The sequence below is a fragment of the Adiantum capillus-veneris genome, chromosome 7 (assembly GCF_014529385.1).
Source record: "Adiantum capillus-veneris isolate H3 chromosome 7, ASM1452938v2, whole genome shotgun sequence".
NCBI lineage: Eukaryota > Viridiplantae > Streptophyta > Polypodiopsida > Polypodiales > Pteridaceae > Adiantum > Adiantum capillus-veneris.
This window is the reverse complement of record NC_140937.1, coordinates 154,713,437-154,736,121: the sequence shown is the minus strand read 5'-3', so window position 1 is coordinate 154,736,121 and position 22,685 is coordinate 154,713,437. Positions and strand designations below refer to the sequence as shown.

Here is a 22,685-nt window from a genome sequence, read left to right as displayed (position 1 = left end):
AATGCTTCAAAGGAGGCTACAGCAAAGGAGCCATACATTTTCGTCGTCTAGAGTGCAGATGAAGATGGATCTCCACTTCCCTCCCATATTGTCTACACATTGTACTGCTTAGTTCACACATTTCACGCCTTTCACCTTTCACACCTATCAGCTTACTTTAGGATTCCGTAGTATTTATATTTTGTTATCCTAGTTTAATTTATTTTGTTAATCTGACTTTGTATCAGATACACTGCATTGTAACTTTCTGGTCTCATAGGTCACTTTGGCCTTTTGCAGATGTTAATATAACATTTCATTTCATCTCTCTCTCTCTCTCTCTCTCTCTCTCTCTCTCTCTCTCTCTCTCTCTCTCTCTCTCTCTCTCTCTCTCTCTCTCTCTCTCTCTCTCTCTCAGGTCGCAGACACAGGCAACCACAGGTCGCGAACCCTAACTGCGCAGGCATCTGGAGGTAAAGCAAGACCCACACACCTTTATCTAGCTGATGACGTGGCTGTTGTATGGACGATCGGATTTTTCGATACCTTGCTGACATGGCACTGCTGTACGGCCAGCCCGCAAAACGCGCTGACATGTTGACGTGGCACTGTGCGGATTTCCGTGAATAGCACTGATTGCTTTTGCGCTAGCTTTTAGAGATCAGATGCTTTTAGACTTACAATTTTTCATGTAATGCTTCAAAGGAGGCTACAGCAAAGGAGCCATACTTTTTCGTCGTCTAGAGTGCAGATGAAGATGGATCTCTATGAAGATGGATCTCCACTTCCCTCCCATATTGTCTACACATTGTACTGCTTAGTTCACACATTTCACGCCTTTCACCTTTCACACCTATTAGCTTACTTTAGGATTCCGTAGTATTTATATTTTGTTATCCTAGTTTAATTTATTTTGTTAATCTGACTTTGTATCAGATACACCGCATTGTAACTTTCTGGTCTCATAGGTCACTTTGGCCTTTTGCAGATGTTAATATAACATTTCATTTCATCTCTCTCTCTCTCTCTCTCTCTCTCTCTCTCTCTCTCTCTCTCTCTCTCTCTCTCTCTCTCTCTCTCTCAGTCGCGGTCGGTTGATACAAACGACCGCGACTGAGGAGAGGAGCTACACAGCATCGACGGAGACTACAACAGAAGATTCGAGCCATACTCTCTCGACATCCAGAGTGCAGATGAGGATGGATCCTCACCATTTCTTCCATCTTTGTTTCACACACTGTTACATCCAGTTTACCGGGTACCTATTGTATCAGCTGCTACACCCACGTAGTTTTAGATTGTAGTAGTAGTAGTAGTATTTTGTTCCACTTCTAGTTCTTTTCTAGATCTTTTGTACCCAGACATGGTATTAGATTCACCATAGTGGTCTCGTACGGTCCCGTACGTTTTGTACACGTACGATGATGTGCGGTACTAAACGAACTAAAAAATATTAAGATGTACGATGACGTTACGTACGTTCAAAATAAAAAAACAAAGAATTCTTACGTTTAAGGCTCAGGCCCTTGGGTTTAAACTTTACACTTAAAGAAACTTGACATTATGAGATCTTCAATGGGAGCTTGAGAGGGAGAGACCCAATGGAGAGAAGATGGAGAGGCAAGACTCTAGTCTCTAGAGCTTGTCACTTGAGAGCTAGAACATGGGAGCATTGAGTAGTGAGAGCATTGAGAGCAATGAGCATTGAGAGCAATGAGCATTGAGAGCTTGGAAGTGTTGGAGAACAAGATGGAGAGGCATTGCTTAAATAGGAAGAGGCTAGAGCATGAGAGAGAGAGAGTTGGGCTGCTCAATGTAATCCATTCACAATTGTGAATTTTGCCCCACAAAAAAAAAAACGTACAAAACGTACGAAACGTATGGGACGGTACGTGACCCGCAGTACGGAACAAGACGTTCCGTACGTCGTACGAAAACTACCTTGAGATTCACTATTTTGTAACTGATTGGTCTCATAGGTCATTTTGGCCTTTTGAAGACGTTAATATAACATTTCATTTCATTTCATTTCTCTCTCTCTCTCTCTCTCTCTCTCTCTCTCTCTCTCTCTCTCTCTCTCAGGTCGCAGACACAGGCAACCACAGGTCGCGAACCCTAACTGCGCAGGCGTCTGGAGGTTTTCCTCACCAACGCGCAGCCATTTTGCTCATTAATCCCAACAGGTGCCTTGCGCGTTCTGCCCACCTATGCGAGCTGTCTGTCTGCGCGCCCTGCAAGTGCTGACATGCTCCAGCCCTGCACGTCTTCACCTCAAGGTGGTACCAAACGTATTGTACGTGGCGTATATGTACGTACTGTACGTTGTTCCGTACAGGAAAAAATTTTATGTACGTAAAAAAAAGTACTCTTGTAAAAAAACTGCAAAGTACTAAATTTTCTAGGACATTTCCAATAAAAAACAATAGAGAAGCTAACAATTTATAGAGACATTCAAAGACACATTTTACAAGACAACCATATACTGTGTAACTATTGCAAGAGATTTGGATTTTTATTTTAAATCAGCACTCTACGGGCTTCCCACACCCCAAAAAAAAAAAAAAAAGGCGTACGGATCGTTCCGTACAGTACGGAACGGATCAGTACGTACATTTTGATCCAACCTTGCTTCACCTGCAAGCTCTGAACGTGATCTGTCCTGCACGCACTGTGCGTGATTTCCTCGCAGCAGTACCCCTCAGCGTGGTGGTTTTGCCTCTGCGCAGTCAGCTCCCCGCAGTTACATACATCACACGCCCCCCCCCCCCGCCCCCCCCCTTTCAGCCCGCAAGTACATACAACCGGCAAAATTCAAAAAATTCCAGGAGGAGTTTCCACAAGAATTCCCACAGTCTCGGCTTTTCCGGATTTTCCGAACTTTCGAATTTTCAAAAGCCTGCATTTTTCAAAACTGTAGGGATTTTTACAAGGAATTTGAAAACTGCAGAATTCACAGAAATTGCACATTGACACGTACGGAAATTAAATATATGCCATGTAGGCTGAATGTGGAAACAAATGTATGCATAATGCGGTGCGTATAGGTCGCTCTCTCCTCTCTCTTAGAAAGTGAATCAAATAACTGAAACAAATAAGGCAAGAAAGATAGCGGCACACTACATGGTCACAAGCAAGAGGATGACAACCATTGAAAGGGAGTTGAAAGAATGCAAAGCCCACATGGATGAGTGGAAGAAAGAGAAGAATTTAATTCTTGAATGGAAAAAGAGGGAGGAACAGGCGAGGGAACTAGAACGCAAGGAGTTCCGGGATAAATTCAAGCGTTAAAAGGTAGCATCTCAGCGCTTAGGAAGGAACTCGACGAAACCAAAGAGGGAGGACGCCTTGAAGATGGAGAAATTCAGCCATCAATGATCGATGAGCTGAATAGTATACGAGCACAAGTCAAAGAAATAAAGGAGGAAGGAGAAAAGAAGACCTCATGGGTGGAGGTTCTCTCCAAAACGCAAAAGAAGATGGATGAGGCTGAAAAATGTATTGAAGTTGTCAAGAAGGGAAAGGGCAAGGAAATCCCGACTACACCTGACATCATCAACAAGACACTTGAAGAGGAACAACGAAGAAGGGTACGCGCTCTACACGTGAGAGTGACCGGCCTAAAAGATTCAGATAAGGTGGACCAAGAGGTGAAGAGCCTCATGTCCATGATGGGGGTGGAGAAGCCCTCGCACACACAAGCTTGGAGAGTGGGCAAGAAGAGTGAAGGTAATGGGGAGAGTTCAAAAGGACGGGCTCTCATTTTGCGCTTTCCCTCTATGGAAGAAAAGAAAGACTTTTTAAAGAAGAGGCCAACCCTCAAGAAAACAGGTATCTTTTTAGGAGATGATCTTACGCTCTCAGCTTGCACATATGAGAGAGGTCATGCCAGAGATTATAGCAGCAAGGGAGAAGGGAAAGTTAGCTTTCTACAGAAATGGACGAGTAGTGATTACAGAGCACCGCTCTACATGAGAGTGCGAGACCTATGGGACCACTCTCAGGATGGCGGTTTGGAACTGTAATGGTTCGTATAGGCTTGATGTGGGGGCCTTTGAGGATAGCTTCAGAGACAGAGACATTGTTTTCTACTCAGAGACTCATCAGGCTCCAGGACAGTTGATGCCGCACATATCAGGATACAAATGGGAGACAGCTTGCCGGACAAGCACCAGATCTGCGCATGGGACTAGAGGATCAGGAGGTGTAGCAGTTCTTTTCAGAGAGGAGCTCCAACCACTACTGCACATAGTTCGAAGAGATGATCAGGCCAGATACTTGTGGGTGAGGCTGAGGGCAGAGACTCGAAGTTTCTTGTACATCGCCATATGCTATTTTCCTCCCAGCACTTCAGTATATGCTTCATCCAGAGGATAGTCTCCTTACTCTGTACTTGATGATGATATCTGGGAGTTCTCCAGAGATGGAGACATCATACTCCTGGGGGATTTCAATGTCCGTACAGGCAGCTCACAGACGGTCTTCTATGACACCTCAGAGGAGATGCTTAGAGAGCTAGAGCCAAAGGAGATGGGACTTGAGAGATGCTCACACGACAGAGAGCATACAGAGTATGGGAGATACCTGAGGGAGATGAGGACTACTCACAGTTTAGCCATACTGAATGGCTTACCGACTTTCCCATTGTCTACAGGTTTTACTTGTTTTCCACACAGGCATGGGTCCAACACTGTAGACTATGTTCTGACACATCCGAGCTTTATCTCTCACATTCAGGATTTCACAGTGGGGCCCAGACTTGTAGAGATAGCAGTAGATCATGCACTTTTGACATTATCAGTCTCCTTTGAGTACAGTACATCTCAGGCCTCACGGGGTGGTAGACATCCACACTATACTTTTACACCAGAGACTGACTCAGTCTATGCAGAGGAGATACGTAGGCTTTTATGCACATCAGAGCCAGTATACACAGTGGAGGAGATCACATCTATGCTAACAGTGACATTACATGGGGCAGCGCGACAGAGGCATACCCACACACTCAGCCTCGTCAGAGACGTCGCTCTGGGCACATGCCTTAGAACAGCTGGTATGATGAGGAGTGTCGACAGAGTAGAGCTCAGATACAGCGCGAGCTTACATTGGGAGTGATCACCTATAGATAGTCTCGTATTGCTACACGACGACTAGCGCGACAGAAGAAGCGAGCTTTCTTGGTCCACATGGAGCAAGATTATATCAGCTCTTCCTTAGTAGAGCTTCAAGAGAGGCTTGGCGTCTATTCCATGAGCAGTCTCCCCACCAGTGATTACTTCTACAGAGATATGGGGGCGGTATGTAGCATCTTTATACACTGTACCTGGACAACCACCACTACCAGATCCACCACAGCCATGTCCGGCTACGAGCACCTTCTTTACCACTTAGATGGTAAAGGAGGCCATTGACAGGATGAAGACCAGACGGGCACAGGATCCTGAGGGTTTGGTAGCAGAGCACATTATACATGCTGGGGATTTGTTGGCAGAGATGCTTGCACGGTTATTCAACTGTGTCATGTGTGAGGGCTTCCCTGAGTCTTGGAGATTATCTACTATTGTACCTATCTTCAAGGCAGGAGACCCCACTGTGCTATGGAATTACCGTACTATCATGGTAGGACACACATTGGCACGTTTATATGCATCCATCCTTGAGCATAGGCTGAGCAGTTGGGCAGAGATTATGGGCATACGGGCACCTGGGCAGGCTGGTTTCAGGAGGGGTTTCTCCACACTAGATCATGTCTTTACACTCAGAGCTACCATTGAGGAGGGTTGAGCACATGGTAGACGGATATATTGCAGCTTTGTTGATTTCCGCAAAGCTTTTGACACAGTACCGAGGGCCAGATTGATGTGCCGACTTATAGAATTGGGGGTACCCACAGAGCTGATATGGGGGATTATGGCATTGTACAGTTCAGTGATGGGCCATGTACGCACATCAGAGGGGATATCTGACATAGTTCACTCCACTATCGGAGCGAAACAGGGATGCCCACTGTCCTCTACTTTATTTGGTATGTATGTTGATGAGGCCTCTGATTATATTGATAGGAGGAGATAGAGGTGCTCAGCTTGCTGGGACATAGATCCCTCTTTTATTATATGCTGACGATATTGTGTTGATATCAAACTTACCAGAGGGTATGCAGAGACATTTGGACGCATTGCATAGTTTTGCAGAGGATAGTGGATTGTCTGTCAACCTTGGTAAAACCAAGGTCATAGTATTTAATACCACACCACAGTGGGTTAGGAGATCAGCACCTACTTTCACATATGGGCAAGACAATATGGAGTACACTGATGCATACACATATCTTGGGGTGGTCTTTAGTGGACCGAGGTTCACACTGCAAGTGGCAGCAGACACTAGATTGACTCGTGCCTATGCAGCCCTAGGCAGTTTAGAGAGGATTTGTTCGCAGGTTCAGTTCCAGGAACCTCGAACAAAGCTATGGCTTTTCGACACTTTGGTCGCTTCAGTTATGCACTACGGGGTTCAAGTTTGGGGGCCGCCTGTTGACAGTGCTCGATGGAGTAATATGGAGAGACCCTTGATATCTATGATTTCTAGGCTGATTAGAGCCAAGGCCTCAGTCCCACATGACATCATACGAGCGGAGCTGGCTGCCCCACCATGGAGGTTGAGGCTCTCACCAGATCAGTATCATTTGTACACAGCTTATGGGACACCACCAGGGACAGGTATGCCAGGCTTGCTCTTGAGTCATCTAGACAGCTGGCATTACAGGGAGATACATCATGTTGGTATGCATAGATGAGCTCATGGTTTCAGAGGCACGGTTTCAGCATGGACAGGCTGCCCCTTTCCAGTATTCTCTTGATGCACCATCTTTGGCTCTTACACGGATGGAGACTACTAGACTCATTTGGCAGGATCTTATCCAGCTTGATAGCAAGAGGACATGGATAGAGCCAGCACAGGAGTTGGGTACGAAGAGGGTTTTCTATAGAGAGCATCTTCTCCAACTCACGACAGACGGATTTGTCACACGGCCCAGTTACATGGACACACGTCTATCTCATGGGTTACGATGTGCTATAGGCCAGATTCGCACATCTTCACACCAGCTTGGGATTGAGACAGGTAGATTCAGAGGCATACCAACGGACAGTAGGATATGTCAGTTATGCCATGCAGAGCCAGAGACAGAATTTCACTACATATGTCGCTGCACAGTCTACTATGAGATACGGGGACGCTTTCATTGTTTATTCAGAGATGGTTTTGACTCGCTAGATACAGTCATGAGATATCAGGATCAAAGTTGTCTCGGATTATTCCTACTTAAGATACAGAGACATAGAGACGCTCTATTGAGTGGGCAAAGACAGAGACAGTCCCAGAGACGCATCTCAGATTTCTTCAGTCTGAGTACCACAGAGGCAGAGGGGACACCTCCATCACAGAGCTCGGTTCCCACCCATACACACACCAGCGGTACTCTCATTGATCGAGCTATAGAGTTAGGGAGATCGAGACGACCGCGGCTGATGAGGAGGGGAGCCACGCAGCACCGGCGGAGATTGCGGCAGAGGATCCACAGGATTCTAGCACGACACCCAGAGTGTCGATCAGGATAGGCTTCATGCTACTGTTATATTGTATTATGGTGACATTTATCCCCACTTTGTACCTTTATGGCATGATACCATTGATCAGCCTACCAGCCATCCATAGGAGTCGGTAGCACTCCTATCAGTTTCCTTGTTTGTAGTTTTCCTTGTTTGTACCCAGACTTGGTACTAGACTCATCATTGTAATCAGTTGGTCTCATAGGTCATTTTGGCCTTTTGTAGACGTTAATATATCATTTCATTTCATTTCATTTCTCTCTCTCCACTTTGTACCTATATGGCATGATACCATTGATCAGCCTACCAGCCACCCATAGGAGTCGGTAGCACTCCTATCAGTTTCCTTGTTTGTAGTTTTCCTTGTTTGTACCCAGACTTGGTACTAGACTCATCATTGTAATCAGTTGGTCTCATAGGTCATTTTGGCCTTTTGTAGACGTTAATATATCATTTCATTTTATTTCATTTCTCTCTCTCTGGCATTCTTGCAAAAGCGGATGCAGAGCAAAGCACGAACTTATATGAACTCCCTGTTAGAAGTCCAGATTCTGTCAGAATGAGGCAACTTGAAAATGCTTGCCACAAAAACCATGGAAGACTATTAACAGCAAAGAGCAAAATCTTTAACAATTCAACCATATGGCAAGGCTTGGTATTGCTTACTTCTTTGATACCGTGTTGACGCAACGCAGCCAAATACTCTCTTTTGTAGAGTGCTGCATCGATATCATATCCCTCGTGGATATGGAGGTATTTGGGAACAACTTTGTAGTTGCCTTTCTTTTCATGTGCTCCCTGCCTTAATCATTGCTCAGCCTTGGCAAGATTGAAAAAGTCAAGAGGCAAAAAGGCCATTACTGACAATTTTGCAAATTATGTCTATCACTCTCTTATTGGACGAAAGCACTAATTGGCTGACAAGGCCAACAAGGCTTGGCAGGTCGAGAAATGCGCTGCTTAGTGGGGAGATGTATTGTTTCAAGGCCGGCATATTCAACTTCCTTAAAAGGGAAACATGTTTCTATGGCGGGTTATGGTGAAAGGGCTTGCATTGGGAGCGAGTTTACACCGCCATCGTCTTTCCAATGGCAGGTGTTTCTTAAGCACCACTTTCGGAGAAGACAATAGACATCGCTTCATTACTTGCTCTCTTGCCAACAAAATATGGGCCTTTGTTTTATCTGTCAGGTTTCATGTTTCTGGTGAATCTTTTTCTCCTCATGATTGGGTTTTTGGAAAGTGCTCTCACGAATGTCATCTTCAGCATTTCAGCTGCTTTTGGATATGCTTCACTACTGGGGTTTTTGGCATAATCGGACAATGTGGAATGCCTTTACTTTTTATGGTGCAAACGGTGTTCAACAGCATGTATTCAGGTTGAGAGGAATTTTGCTTTGGAATGTTTCTTCGCTCACCATTGCTGGGGTCATTTCTGTGGCACATACACAGGTCTGGAAAGATGGCAGCGTGGCAGAGACATTCATTGCATGATCCTCTAGCATGACTGCTTTGGCATCTTGGTTATGGGCTTTCCATGTTCATGTTCAATATTGGCCTTCTAGCCTTTGTACATAGTTGTTTGACCATGTACATTTCTTTTACGTGATCAATATGATTACACATTACGGAAACAAAATGACAGTTTTTTGAGTAGTTGTTTGACCATGTACATTTCTTCCAAGTAATTAACATGATTACACATTACGAAAAAAAAAACATGAGAGTGCATCTCTGTAACTTTCAGGAACTATAACGCAGGAAAAATTCTTAGGAAACATTTGATGCATGCAGAAGAAACCTGCCTAGCCTTGCCAACATCTCATATTCTTCAACTGCCCTGTGAGGATCTCCAGCCTGCAATAATGAGTAAAGGTATAATTGAGATAGCGTCACACTAGAGGTTTACATTACTCCTTTTACATGAAGAGGTTGTCTCTCTCAAGGTTTCAATTACTCTTCGCTATAAAAATCATTGTCTACCTTACAAAGCACTCTTGCAAGGTTCGTGCTAGCTGCCTGTTTCTTCACTTCAAAAACACTTGGTTTCAGGTTTGCTGGTCCAACATCCACCGCAGCCCTTGACATGCTGAATGCTGTGACTGCACACCTGAACTTTCCTTGCAGCTCACAAACAAGCCCTTTATAATTGTGCACTTCAGGAAGATGTGGAGCCTGAAGCACTGCTTGGCCAATTGCAGCATATACCTTAAATCCAAGCATCAAGTCAAAACTCTAACCATTAAGGAAAAGTGGCAAATACTGCACAAGAACTGAGAGTGGACAAATTTGGATGTGAAACAAGTCCCAAAAATACAACATTTAAAGTGAGTGAAGTTTGGCAAGCTGAGTAAGTCACTCACCAAGTAGTTGTCACAATACGCTAACAAGAAAAAAAGAGCTTGAGGTTGACAGGAATAGAACACAGACAAAAAACTAGGTAAATGCTTGATAGAACTAGTACATACAGTAACAAATGATCCTGCAGTAAAGCAAGCAGCACCAACGATACAAATTTTAAGAGCTGCTCAAACAAACAAAAACTTCGAGGGAATAAGTAACCTGTGCAGAGTCAAGTTGATGTGTGGCTGCCGCAATTTTTGCTAATCCTAACTGAAAATTTGCAATCTGGTAACAAGACATGTCAATTTCCCAAGGTCAAATGTTACTTAGACAGTTGAACCACTGTGACTGTGCTTCAAAATATGCATACAAAAATTCTAAGAAGACAACAAGGCTAACATGCAGTTCCAAAATCTTTGTAAACTCCCTCTTTAAGTTGTTGGCCCATTGAAACACACAGGAAAAGGTCTCATTCGAGTAACAAATACGCTCAAAAACAACAAATCACGTTAATATAGGACACATTCAAGATGGAAGACCAACTTATGATTCCCGTGTACTTGATAAACCGTGTGTAACTATAACAGCTCAGTCAAATCCACTCCCCCAATTCAATGCTTCAAAAACAAGGATAGGCACACTTTAGCAATGGGTCATCTGTAGTTGATGCACCCGTACTGCCGTGTTTTGATATCCCACAGCCCATAAATAGGTTCCTATGGAAAACCAATAGTCCTTTGTTGTGAAAGATCCTGCTAATTTCATCATTAATACTTACCAGTTCCCGACCCCAGGAAATCCCATAGTGGGGGGATTTGTGTGTGTGTGTGTGTGTGTGTTGGTGGGGGGTGGGGGGGATGTACATTTAGCGTCAGTTGTGTTCTCAGGCACTCCAGTTTCAATTGTCCCACAAGCAGGAGGTTTTAAAGATTCACAGATTTCAAGGAGGTGATGTGCTGTACTGTCTTAAACCACTTTGATGGAACTGAATGTGCTGAATATAACAATAGTCGATGGCAACACTATCAACCAACTTCCATCACAAATTCATATGCACATTGCACAACCTATAACTTGACCTTGCAACTATTCACAATCTCAGACTTCTTGTCAAACAAACCAGCCCCTCCCCCCCACTCCTCCTTTCCCTTCCCCCCAAAAAACAAAAAACATTTCTCCGTTTCCAGGATTATGATAGCTGGCTGCAAACTTGCAAATCACGAATCTTTCGAAGTTACAAACCCTTGATCATTAAGTAAAACCTTCAAACTATTCTTTTGTGTGCGTAGACTATTCATAAGATTAGTCATGCTCTCTTCAAGTTGACCACTGCCGTTGAAAGTGCTCAAGAATGCAAGCGAAGTTTCTTTTGTAAAGGTGGCCAATTGGCAGACAGTCTTTGGCCTACAAGCAACTGTTAGGTATTCATGACAAAACACAGCAGCTACACAAAGTTCATAAATAGTTTCCAGCCACTTAAACAATGTGCATCATCAGGTATCAGGAAATCACTGTCCTGATTTCTTGTGACGGTAATTGTGTGCAGTTGCAGTTGGCTTCTCAAACAAGCAGCCTAAGCACAGTAGAGTGTGGTGCTCCTTGGATAAATGTAATGTAGCACTGCTCAAGCTCTGCAGAATGGCTATGTACAGCAGATACTGGCATTTTGGATAATGTATAACAACCTTTCTGTGGAAATAGCTGATGTTAAGTACATCAATAAGTTGGCAAAGACCATTTCACGTTCCATTAATAGTTCCACAGCGCATCCATGCAAGGTGTCTTGATTGTGCTTGTAAAAACGACTTAGCTGATTTCAAGACGGACTACTATTGCAATCATAAGTACACACTTAGATTTACCTGCTCAGACCACTCTCAACAAACATTATAAGTCTGTACTGTAATCAAGCCACCAATACAAATGTGATGTCTTTGTCACCTTAATAATAGAAGTTTTTCTCATTGTTGGACGCAGAGAAAAGGAGAAAATGGCTTGCCTACAGAACAGCTTTTAGAGCAACCGTAACCCTCTTCCTTCTGAATGAGATTTGCAATAAACAAGCTTGTTCTCACGCAGGAATTTTTAATGATGCGATCCTTATGCAGAATACAGGAATTTCAGGGCAACAGAAACAAAATAAAGCAACACTTCCATAGTCAAAGAAGACTGATTCTACAATCAACCATATAAGTGTTTGGGAACTTACAGGTGAAAGCTGTGCAGCATACAAAATGTTTGCAAAAGAATCCTGTAAATCACCACTGCAAACAAAAAAGCTTTGTGAAGCTTCAAGAACCCTTTGTATCGAAGTAATCATTTAAAGCTAAATTACAACAACTGTGAAGAACATACTCCCTATTTAAAGAATGCATTTTGGACATGGCAGCCCATGTAAGACCTAATGTGGGATCAGCACTCCTAGCACGAGTAAAAGCTTCCTCAGCTAGCTCTTGTTCGCCTGATTTCAAATATAGCTGGAAAAAGACAAGATCTTACTATAAGTAACTTTAGCCTTGCCATGTCCATCTACACTAATATTTGTGTAAGACTCACCTGGCCAAGCTTTGCCCATGCATGCGCATGGTTTCCATCAAGACGAAGAGCTTGAATAAAGGCATGCTGTTGAATTGCCTTACTTTGTGCAACAATACCCAGACACACCCACAAATCTGCATTGCTGCTTTCTAGAGCCAGACCGCCGCACGCCAACAATTCTGCTTCAAGAGAGCTGTCACGCAGTCCCACTTCCCACTTAAATCAATGCTTTAATTTCAACAAGTAATCAAGTGAGAGCTAACAGCAACCCTATCACATGAGATTAGCATTACCACCTTGAATTTTTTCTGTCCTCCATGTAATGTCCGATGGCATCCAAACATGAGCATAAATCTGCATACAAGTTACCCCTCTCGGGTTGTAGATGTAGTGCATGCTGATAAGCTCGTTTGCTTCTAAGTGTAGCTTCCAGGCGCTGTTTCTTCCATGCCTTTACTGACGAGCCAAATGCATTAAAAAAATCTTTTTGATCTTGGCTATCCCTTGAACTTCTGCCGTGCCCTTCCAGGTTGCAAGAAGAAAGTTCCCAAGGCAAACACCTTGCGTAGGATAGCTACAGCATATAGAAATCTTCATTTACAAAAGCTACCACCAAACAATTTACATAATAAATGCAGTTAATGTCACTATGAAACTGCCTGAGAAGCACCTCAATATCTCCCAAGAGCTTCCAAAAGGACCCAATGTTCTCGCATGTTGTCAAACCACGAGAAGCCACCATGGATGCCTCCTAGTGAACATAAAGAGGACTTGAAACAGGAAAATTTGAGAAATTCCCCAGGAAAAAAAAAAACATTGCCTGCAAACTAGAACAATCTTCACCCTTATTTTTCCGCTTTCCTACCACAGGTTAGCATGGGGAACAGTTTAAAGACTTGATCTTGCCCTGATGCCCGTCAAATTCGAAGATAGGGCAACATCCACCTCAGGAAGTTTTGAAATTTGGACACTCTTCAATTCTCACCCTCCTTAAACACTCTTTACATGCTTCCATTTGTTTTACCCTCCTTAAACACCCAACCAAATTGCTTAAAAACCAAAAAGAAAACCAATTAAAATAGCACCTGCAAAAGAGAAGCACTCCACCGCAGTGCACCCTTGGAAATGCATTCATGAGCTTGACCAAGCAAAGCAGAAGCCAAGCCGAATAAGCCTGCAGGATGCTCGGGTACCTTTTCTACAGCATCTTGGAACATCAGCACGGCCTGTCAATTAAGCCAATATTTCACAATGAGACTCAGGACCCAAAACTAAAGTTTGGTTTCTTCCAAAACTTGCATCAGACCTTTCGGTACATTCCAAGCATCAGAAGTACATTCCCGCTTTGTTGAAGTGCATACAATGAGCATTCACCATTGATTGTAAGAACTCGACCATAGGCCTAAAAATTCATAAGACAACCCAAATGAATACCAGTTATATGCATCGAGCTAAAAAAATGTCAAGCACTGACCTTAAGAGCAGCTGTCAACATGCCAAGCTGTTGGTATGCTAGACCTAATGCCTGTCCACAGAAACAAACTATTCATAGCCCTACCACGATCAGCTCTAGAGGTCTTATGAAAAAACCTCATTTTTAGAAGGCAGGCATGTGATGTAGACTGTTTTATTTTGGACAGCAAGCAGTCGAAGAAGAAATTCCAGAAGTTACCCCCCACACGTCAGGACAAGCTGGATAACCTCTAACAGCATGCTGCAGATTTCTTGCAGCTTCGGGCCAGTCCTTTCTCCTCGCCTGCTCAAAACAGATTCACTTCTGAAAACACCTCAAGTAAAATAGGCTTCTCAAGAGCCCCAATGCAGAAAGAAAGCACAGCCTACCTCTCTGGCATACAACACAAACAAATTGCTACATAATACAAACAAATCTTGAGCATCACATAAGCCACATAATGGCGAGCAGTTTCTATAAATCTTGGTTCACTATGCAGGAATCACAATTGTTAATGAAATCACACCCTAAGAGTTTGGCATGTCCACTAAAAATACTAATAACAATCAAGCATCAAAGCCACATTACATTGATTAGGTATCAAGGTCAAAACCCTCTCTGTAGAAAGATGGGCAGAGAATGAACACAATGAGCCACTTATCACCTGAATGTAACCGAGGCGCCTGAAAGCCCAGAATGCACGAGGTGACTTCTCAGATGCTTCCCGACAGCTGGCAAGCTCCAGCATCTCTTGACCATCGCTGTCCATTAAATCACACAGCGCCTCCTGAAGTAACATAGTAGTGATTAGCAACAGGAAAAGAGAAATCTGAATAGTTAATTTTGTCTCCTGTATTGGGGTACTAGTAGCCTTAGACAAATATAATCTCTTGATCTTCAGTTTTTCAAAGAAAATTAGCAAAAAGGTCCTTAGCTTAGTTGAAAAATAGTAACTTTCTCATCTCACCCCTGCTTCACTGTCCTCACAATTGATGGAGACCGCTTTCTGGTAGCATCGAATAGCCCTCTTCAAACCACCAGGAATATCTTTATGATAGTGGCCAAGGGTGCGGAACACCTCATACTGGCTGGAGTCCAACCTTGCAGATTCCAACAAGTGACTTAATGCCTTGTCTTTCTCACTGTCCGACTTCCAATAACCGAGTCCCTATGTAATACAAAAATTGGACATCATTTATGACACAGATAATTCCTTCAAAGATTAATAAAAAACTATTCTTAATCTAGAAACAGCACAAAGCCCAAGTGTCATATGTATACACAAATGTCAAAAGCAAGTTGGCAGCATAAGTATTCCAGTTTAACAGACTAATGCAGTAACACCAAGAGGATCCAAGTGCGAAACAGTCAACTTATAGACAAAAGGCTATCCTGGCATCAAGACGAAAGCAGGCGAAAGTGTCCAAGGATCTTCACAGGGATACATGATGTTGCGGTTAAGATAACCCTTGAGAATCATAACTCTATCTTTGTTCTCTTCTGGGCACATAGCAGCACAAACTTAAAATTTCCGGTCCAACCACATCAGAAAGCAGCAGACAAGCATTGAAGCGACTTTGGGTTAAAAGAAGGTGGCAGGGTGCTTCTCAATGTTTGAGAAGGCCAAATTGAGAAAGATGAAGGGTGAGGAGAAGCTTTATCCATAGCTAAGTATGAGATACTATGGACCCTAAAAAGATCAATGAGGTATCCTTTGGATTGGAGTTGCCAAGTTCTTGGAGGATTCACAATGCTTTTTATGTGAAGTTACTACAATCTATCAAGGGACAAATGCCATAGGACAAGTAGTTCGAAAAGCAACTTGAGGTAGAAGAAACTACAGAACACCTAGACTTAATGCATGTCGGGCGCCCTCACTGAAGAAGCAAACTTACAAAGGTCATCAAGCGCATCTTCCAGAGAATCATGAGTTACGCGACGGTTTTTTGGGAAGAGAGCCACCGAGGATCTCTGCACAAGCATGGTTAGAGCAGAAGGAGATATGTGATGACGGTTTTCCCCAGGGATCAAGAGACTCTCTCTATGGTACGAGTTACCATATTGGCCCTGACTCATGATCAATCACTTGCTCGATCCAATGCACATATTCAAGAATGTGGGTATTCTGCTGTGGGACCATCTGATCGGTAGGAAAGATACTTTGGGAACCAGAGTTGACCTTAGAAATGTGGATCGTATGGAGCAACATTGGCTGCAGACAGCACCCGATGGATCGATAAAACTCCCTAAAGCGCCATGGATTTTGACAGGAGCATTATACTTGAGCACATCCTAGTGTGCAAGGAAAGGAAAGTAAAGGATAAGCTGGTCCATAAGTTTTTAGTTAGATTAACGCATTACTCTGCTTGATGTGAAGTGGATGGAGGAGGACGACTTGGTAGATGCTTCTCACTTGTTAGACGTTTACCTTGAGGCTTTTCATTTGACTATGACCATTCCAAAAGTCCATGTCGATTCAAGAGGTTGAGTTTGGAGCAGTGCGTGTTGCACGAGAGGTGTTACTCGAAAGGAAAGTGAAGGGTAAGTACTTAAAGTTTTCAGACTACCCTGCTCACGATGGAGAAAAGTGAAGGACTACTTGGCAGATACTCCTCAATTGTTAGAGCTTTACCTTGAGTCTTTGGATTTGGGTGCAAAGAGGCTTGAATCTGGTGCAATGCATGCCATACAAGAGAGGAACCACTCCACTTCGTTGTCACAGATCAACAACAGATTGAGATAGAGCCAACTATTTTGTTTCTGACATTTTGGGATATTGATGTGCTACTTCCTGGTGACTGCTATATGATACGTACATAGATTATTTTGATATGTGATATTAAGGTAGGAATTCTAAAATGTGCAATTGACGCGTTCAAACAAATGATGAGTACTCTTTCAATTGTATATTGTTCGAGTACATGTGAGATTGAGTGTTTGGAGTGTTTTGTCTCTATTCACCGACACGGTGATACTGATGGTTAAAATGATGAATTTAGTGCATTGAGACATATGTGCGAGGTGGGTGATCCCCAGGGTCACCATAAGGATCATCATCAGTATCCTCAGTACACTATGGGCAGTCAGCCCATAAGTACTGACAGCCTAGCGTTTTCCAGCATCCACCCTAGCGTTTCCAAGCGTGTTCATATCAGCACCTTCAGCATTTTGCATCCAATATTCAGCAATCCCCCAGCAGTTCATCATCAGATCAGCATTCAACATAGCGATTTTGCCACGGATCAGCATTTACAGTTTTCAGCCTCAAATCTATCATCAAAACCAGCGTTTTTCAGTTTTCAGCCTTCATCATCATCGTCATCAGCACCCTCGAGTTTCTGGCAGCTTCTGGTAGAGTGGGGTATCCTGGAATGCTTGCCACGGAAACCCATGCAGATTACGACTTGAAATTTTTCGACATCTCTCATCAGGTGTCTCTTCCCAAGCTCAAAACCTTGGAGGTCCAGTGTGATTGCCAAGTCTTGGGACTACCATCACTGCCACAGGAATATTGCTTGTCGAGGCTTGTTTCGACTATTCAAGAGTTTATGGATCATGCCGAGGTCGGCTACGACCTTATGGAAAAAACCTAACCCTAATTTTTGGTGCAAGGTTTCAGGATGGAAAGTCGGTCAACTTTTCGAGCTCGATTGATGTCGACATTGCTTTTTATGTTTGAATCTGTTTGAGAACTTGTTTAGTAATCCTGTTTGGAATTTGTATGAAGTGGACGGTATCTATTTCAAACCTGTCTTGGTGCCGATTTGAATTGTTTGACTCTAGTTTTAATACTGGTTTCAATGATTGGTGATTTTCCTCCCGTGGTGGTATAGTGAGAAATGCTGCTTTGGTATTGTCTGAACCTCGGACCGATGAAACCGGCCAATTCAATCCAAAAAGGGCGGTAGACTTTACTTCAAACCTTGATTTAGCTTTCACCCATTATTAGTCGTCTATTATACCTGCGCTATAGTGACACAAGAGAGGGGAATGGGATACAGATGCTAGAATGCAACTGTATGAGAAGACCAACACCAAATTGGCCCCTAACTTAGGCGCCCCTTTCGGCATTTCTTTATTGTTAAGAACAGGGAATAAATGTTGTGGATCCCTACAAGCTGCCCCGGACAAACTTGGCTGAATTTCAACTGTTCCGGCCTGATTTCGGCAGCATAGCTGCACTAGGACCCTTCACAGTCAGTATTCCCACGCATTGACTGACTTTCCTGACGCATACGGGCACTTTGCAAAACCTGGCGAGAATCTGCAGAACGCTGAATTCTCTGTTTTCAGCCCTGAAAATGCGCCGGATCGCCTGTACAACGGTCCCCTTGCGTCCCCGAACCTCCTGGGGGTATTAGGGTCCGTTTAGGGCCAAAACCCTAAACCTGCAAAAATACACAGCAGGCTGTAATTCACTGTTTCGGGCTCCGTTTCGCGTGCCGGTCGCATCCATAGCAAGTCCTCGAGCTCCCGCACCTGTAGGGCTACTTGCCCTTTGAATCGGACGAGATTTCTAGCGTGAAACCTCTCCGAATTCACCTGTACCTACGGGGGAAATTAGCCGCTAGCTAATCCAGTACCTCTGCAAGAGGCTCTTGCCTCGGCAATCACGCATGAACCCACACAACTGTACATTGGTCAAATGAAGAGCCCACTAGTGGGGCATAACATACTGCCAAAGAGGAGAGAGAGGGCAGTGCGTAGCATGCAGGGCATCACTCCTGGCACCGCACTGTGCATAAGAGGGAAAGCAAGCACTCCATAGCTCTTAAGTTGTGACAAATTCTGAAAATGAGCCTCTCCCAGCTTAGAATTCAGCGCCACTTCCTTCTTGCATTGGAAACTGCACCAGAATGTGCCACTTGGCACATTTACAAGCATTTTCCCGTTTCCGGGTTGCCGCCTAAAAATCTCCCAACCAGTCGCCCAGTTGACTTCACGGCAGAGTAAGAAAATGTTCTCCTTGTCATTCCGGAGGTAATGACGCAAACACATTTTCAAGTCCCAAAATAGCAGTTCCCTAAATTTTAGGAGATACTGCCATTGTATCTTTCTAGGTCATCCGACCCTCTTTGTACACTGCGGCCACATCCAGAACTGAATTGTAGCCTCTGTAGCAAAGGATTCCACTTTGGCTAGTCAATGACCCCACTTTCGCTAACCATAGTCTTTGTCCAACCTTAGTGCTCTCTTGCCCTCAGGCCTGGACTCCCTCTGGACAGTTCCACGCTAGCTATGCAATGCAGGGCAGTTAGATTTCCCGAGGGGTGTTTCGAAAAAGTGAAAGTAAATAGATAATAAAAAAAAGAAATCAACAAAAAGGATAGATAGTAGTCACACGCTGGTGACATACCCCCCTCTTGAAATCTCAAACGTCCTCGTTTGCATCTATGTCATACATGCTCCTAGTAACCACTGATGTATTCAACACCTGTGGACACATATACGACACATACATGCTCAGTGTCACCCGTGGTGTATTCAACACCTCGTCGACTCATGTATTGCCTACGTGTGAACCCTGTCCCAATGACATAGTGGTAGCTGCGCACTCTGCCATTGCTTTGAGTCACTAACTTTCCAATGACAAAATGGTAGCTGCACATTTTGCCACTGTTTTATAGTACACGTTGGATCCCGTAACACTTTCGAGCATACCCAAACTGACAGTTTAAGAATGCAGTTACACATGTACTCTTTAATAGAAGCAATTACTGTATCCTTGACAAACTGACAAGAAATACTCGCTTCTATAGCACTAACCAAACTTTTGGACATTCCATAAGAGCAATTGCCAAACTGACAATCTATACAGCTCTAACATTCATGTAACAGGTATTTCATTTGAGCTCACTTTAAATATCATGTACATCATTTGTTTCAGAAGCCATTGTCACACTGACAATCCATGTAGCTTTGAAACTCAAGGGGTCAAGGTAGGTTGCAAATCGAAGGCTTCAAGGTAAAGTGATAACACAGTTGGTGACTCTGCAAGTTCACCTTCTTCCATCCACTTAGCATCCATTGGTGAATAGTTTCTGAACTTTACTAAGTAACGCCTAGCAACCTTGCCTTGCACTCTGGTGTGGACGGAAAATTCTGTCCATCATCCTATTGAACGTAGCAGGAGCATTTGTGAGACCAAAGGGCATCACTACAAATTCGTAAAGGCCAAACGTTGTTCTAAAAGCAGTCTTGTGCACATCCTCTGATCTAATGCGGATCTGATGGTACCCACTCTTTAGATCTATCCTGCTAAACATAGCTGCTCCTTCTAATTTGTCCATAATATCATCAATTCTAGGTATAGGGAACCTATTCTTGATGATATTCTTGTTCAGTGCGCGGTAGTCGATGCACATACGCCATGAGCCATCCTTTTTCTGCACCAACAACACTGGAGAACAGAATGGAGATGAACTAGGCTGAATCAGCCCCTTTTCTAACAACTCCTGTACTTGGCCCATTATCTCTTTCTGCTGAGCCGCACTAACCCGGTACGGAGGCTTATTTGGTGGGCTACTGCCTGGCACCAAATCTATCGCATGGTCCTCGGGTCTCTCTGGCGGTAATTGAGACGGTAATGAATTGGAGAAAAAGTCACTATACTGTTGTAAAAACATTGACCTTTCTTTATCTAACACAGATAAATTTGATTCATCACAATCTGACACTTCACGTGCAAAAACCAAGTACGCAGAAAGATGCTTTTTCATTACAGAAGTAATAGCAAATGCTGATACAGTGGGAATAGACTCCCCTTTAAGCTTTACATCCAGAATGTGAGTCTTTCCTCTGCTCTGTACAGTGATCTTTTTGTTGTAGGCATCCATGATTCCCTGTACACGAAACAACCAAGGAATACCTAGCAAAACATCACATCCGTCCAGTGGCATGATGTAAAATTCTTCAGCATCTACATAGGACTGGATATGTAGGCGCAATTTTCCAATGATGGGCGTCACAGCCTCTGTATGGCCAGGACATGCCAAACCTGCCTCTGCTGTATACCCCATCTCTTCAGGTCTGATTCCCAACTTTGAAGCCAATTCTGGGGAGATAAAGTTGGCTTTGGCCCCTGGGTCAAAGAAGATAAGCATTGTTTGATCCCTGACCTTTCCCCATGCTCTGCAGAGCTCACTTGCATCTGAATTTGGCTTGTCGCCCACCATATCTGGCACTAGACCAGCCATGGGCTTCTTTCCTTTCCTCTCCTCCTTGTCTTCAGAATCAGCTGGCCTTTTCTTTGTAGGACAATTGTAAGCAATGTGGCCAGGCTGCTCACATATAAAGCATTTGTTCTCTGTCCTCAGGACCTTCTTTTGCTCTTCAGACTTCCGAGGAAAACGTCTTTTCCATTTCTTCGCTGGTCCCGTTTCTGATTCAGCCGAAGCTCTGCCTTTCCCTGCGTTGGCTGGCTCTTGAGTCACTTTAGGAACCTCATTGGGAACATGCTTCTTGGCTGAATTTTTCTTGCCTGATCCTGCCTTAACGCTAGTGTTAAATTCACAATCTTCTCCCTTGAGCAAACCATTGCCAGTGTTTGCTACCTCGATGAGCTGCGTCAAAGTAGTGACTTTTGTCTTCGTACAGTAGTTTCTCAATCCTTTAGGTAGGCCACAACAGTATTTTTCAATCTGTTCTGTCAATGGCACAAACCTATAGGAAGTTATTGGAAGTAGAGCTTTCCAAAACCTCCGATTGTAATCATCCAGATTTCTGCAAGTGGCAGCATTAAGCTGGTGCCATTCTGTCATGACATCTGCTTCAAAGTCATCAGATAACCATGCTGCTGCAAAAATCTGCTTGAAGTAAATCGATGTGGACGGAGCTTGCCCTTGAAGCAATAAAGTTGTCCACCATTGTCCCGCATTCGCTGTCAAGAAAGTGGCTGCCTTGCGGACCTTTGAAGCCTCTGTAAAGTTTCCCCCTACATAGGCCTTGTCAAACTGCTGGAGGAATGAGAGAGCCTTCTTCCTGTCATCAAACCCTGTAAAGGTTGTGAAAGACATTCCCACGCATTGACTGACTTTCCCGACGCATACGGGCATTTTGGAAAACCTGGCGAGAATCTGCAGCACGCTGAATTCTCTGTTTTCAGCCCTGAAAATGCGCCAGATCGCCTGTACAGCGGTCCCCTTGCGTCCCCGAACATCCTGGGGGTATTAGGGTCCGTTTAGGGCCAAAACCCTAAACCTGCAAAAATACACAGCAGGCTGTAATTCACTGTTTCGGGCTCCGTTTCGTGTGCCGTCACATCCATAGCAAGTCCTCGAGCTTTCGCACCTATAGGGCAACTTGCCCTTTGAATCGGAAGAGATTTCTGGCGTGAAACCTCTCCGAATTCACCTGTACCTGCGGGGGGAATTAGCCGCTAGCTAATCCAATACCTATGCAAGAGGCTCTTGCCTCGCAATCGCGCATGAACCCACACAACTGTACATTGGTCAAATGAAGAGCCCACTAGTGGGGCATACCATACTGCCAAAGGGGAGAGAGAGGGCAGTGCGTAGCGTGCAAGGCATCACTCCTGGCACCGCACTGTGCATAAGAGGGAAAGCAAGCACTCCATAGCTCTTCACCTGTGACAAATTCTGAAAATGAGCCTCTCCCAGCTTAAAATTCAGCGCCACTTCCTTCTTGCATTGGAAACTGCACCAGAATGTGCCACTTGACACATTTACAAGCATTTTCCCGTTTCGGGATTGCCGCCTAAAAATCTCCCAACCGGTCGCCCAGTTGACTTCACGGCAGAGTAAGAAAAT

The 22,685-nt window shown here is 44.0% G+C and overlaps 1 protein-coding gene across 3 annotated transcripts in view; it reads right to left on the bottom strand.

Moving 5' to 3' along the window:
- LOC147454864 (Tetratricopeptide repeat (TPR)-like superfamily protein) overlaps positions 1-22,685 on the bottom strand; it is a 128,748-nt gene that overhangs the window by 48,447 nt on the left and 57,616 nt on the right. For all 3 annotated transcript variants that reach the window (XM_086516681.1, XM_086516682.1, XM_086516683.1), the window contains exons 8-21: positions 14,885-15,085; positions 14,582-14,704; positions 14,137-14,220; positions 13,939-13,989; positions 13,771-13,866; positions 13,550-13,690; positions 13,135-13,215; positions 12,761-13,038; positions 12,483-12,657; positions 12,282-12,403; positions 12,136-12,190; positions 10,146-10,211; positions 9,567-9,791; positions 9,389-9,440 (exon numbers count right to left, since the gene is read on the bottom strand). In XM_086516681.1, coding sequence (XP_086372807.1) covers positions 9,389-9,440; positions 9,567-9,791; positions 10,146-10,211; positions 12,136-12,190; positions 12,282-12,403; positions 12,483-12,657; positions 12,761-13,038; positions 13,135-13,215; positions 13,550-13,690; positions 13,771-13,866; positions 13,939-13,989; positions 14,137-14,220; positions 14,582-14,704; positions 14,885-15,085 — 1,750 coding nt within the window. The remainder of the gene's footprint in view (positions 1-9,388; positions 9,441-9,566; positions 9,792-10,145; positions 10,212-12,135; positions 12,191-12,281; positions 12,404-12,482; positions 12,658-12,760; positions 13,039-13,134; positions 13,216-13,549; positions 13,691-13,770; positions 13,867-13,938; positions 13,990-14,136; positions 14,221-14,581; positions 14,705-14,884; positions 15,086-22,685) is intronic.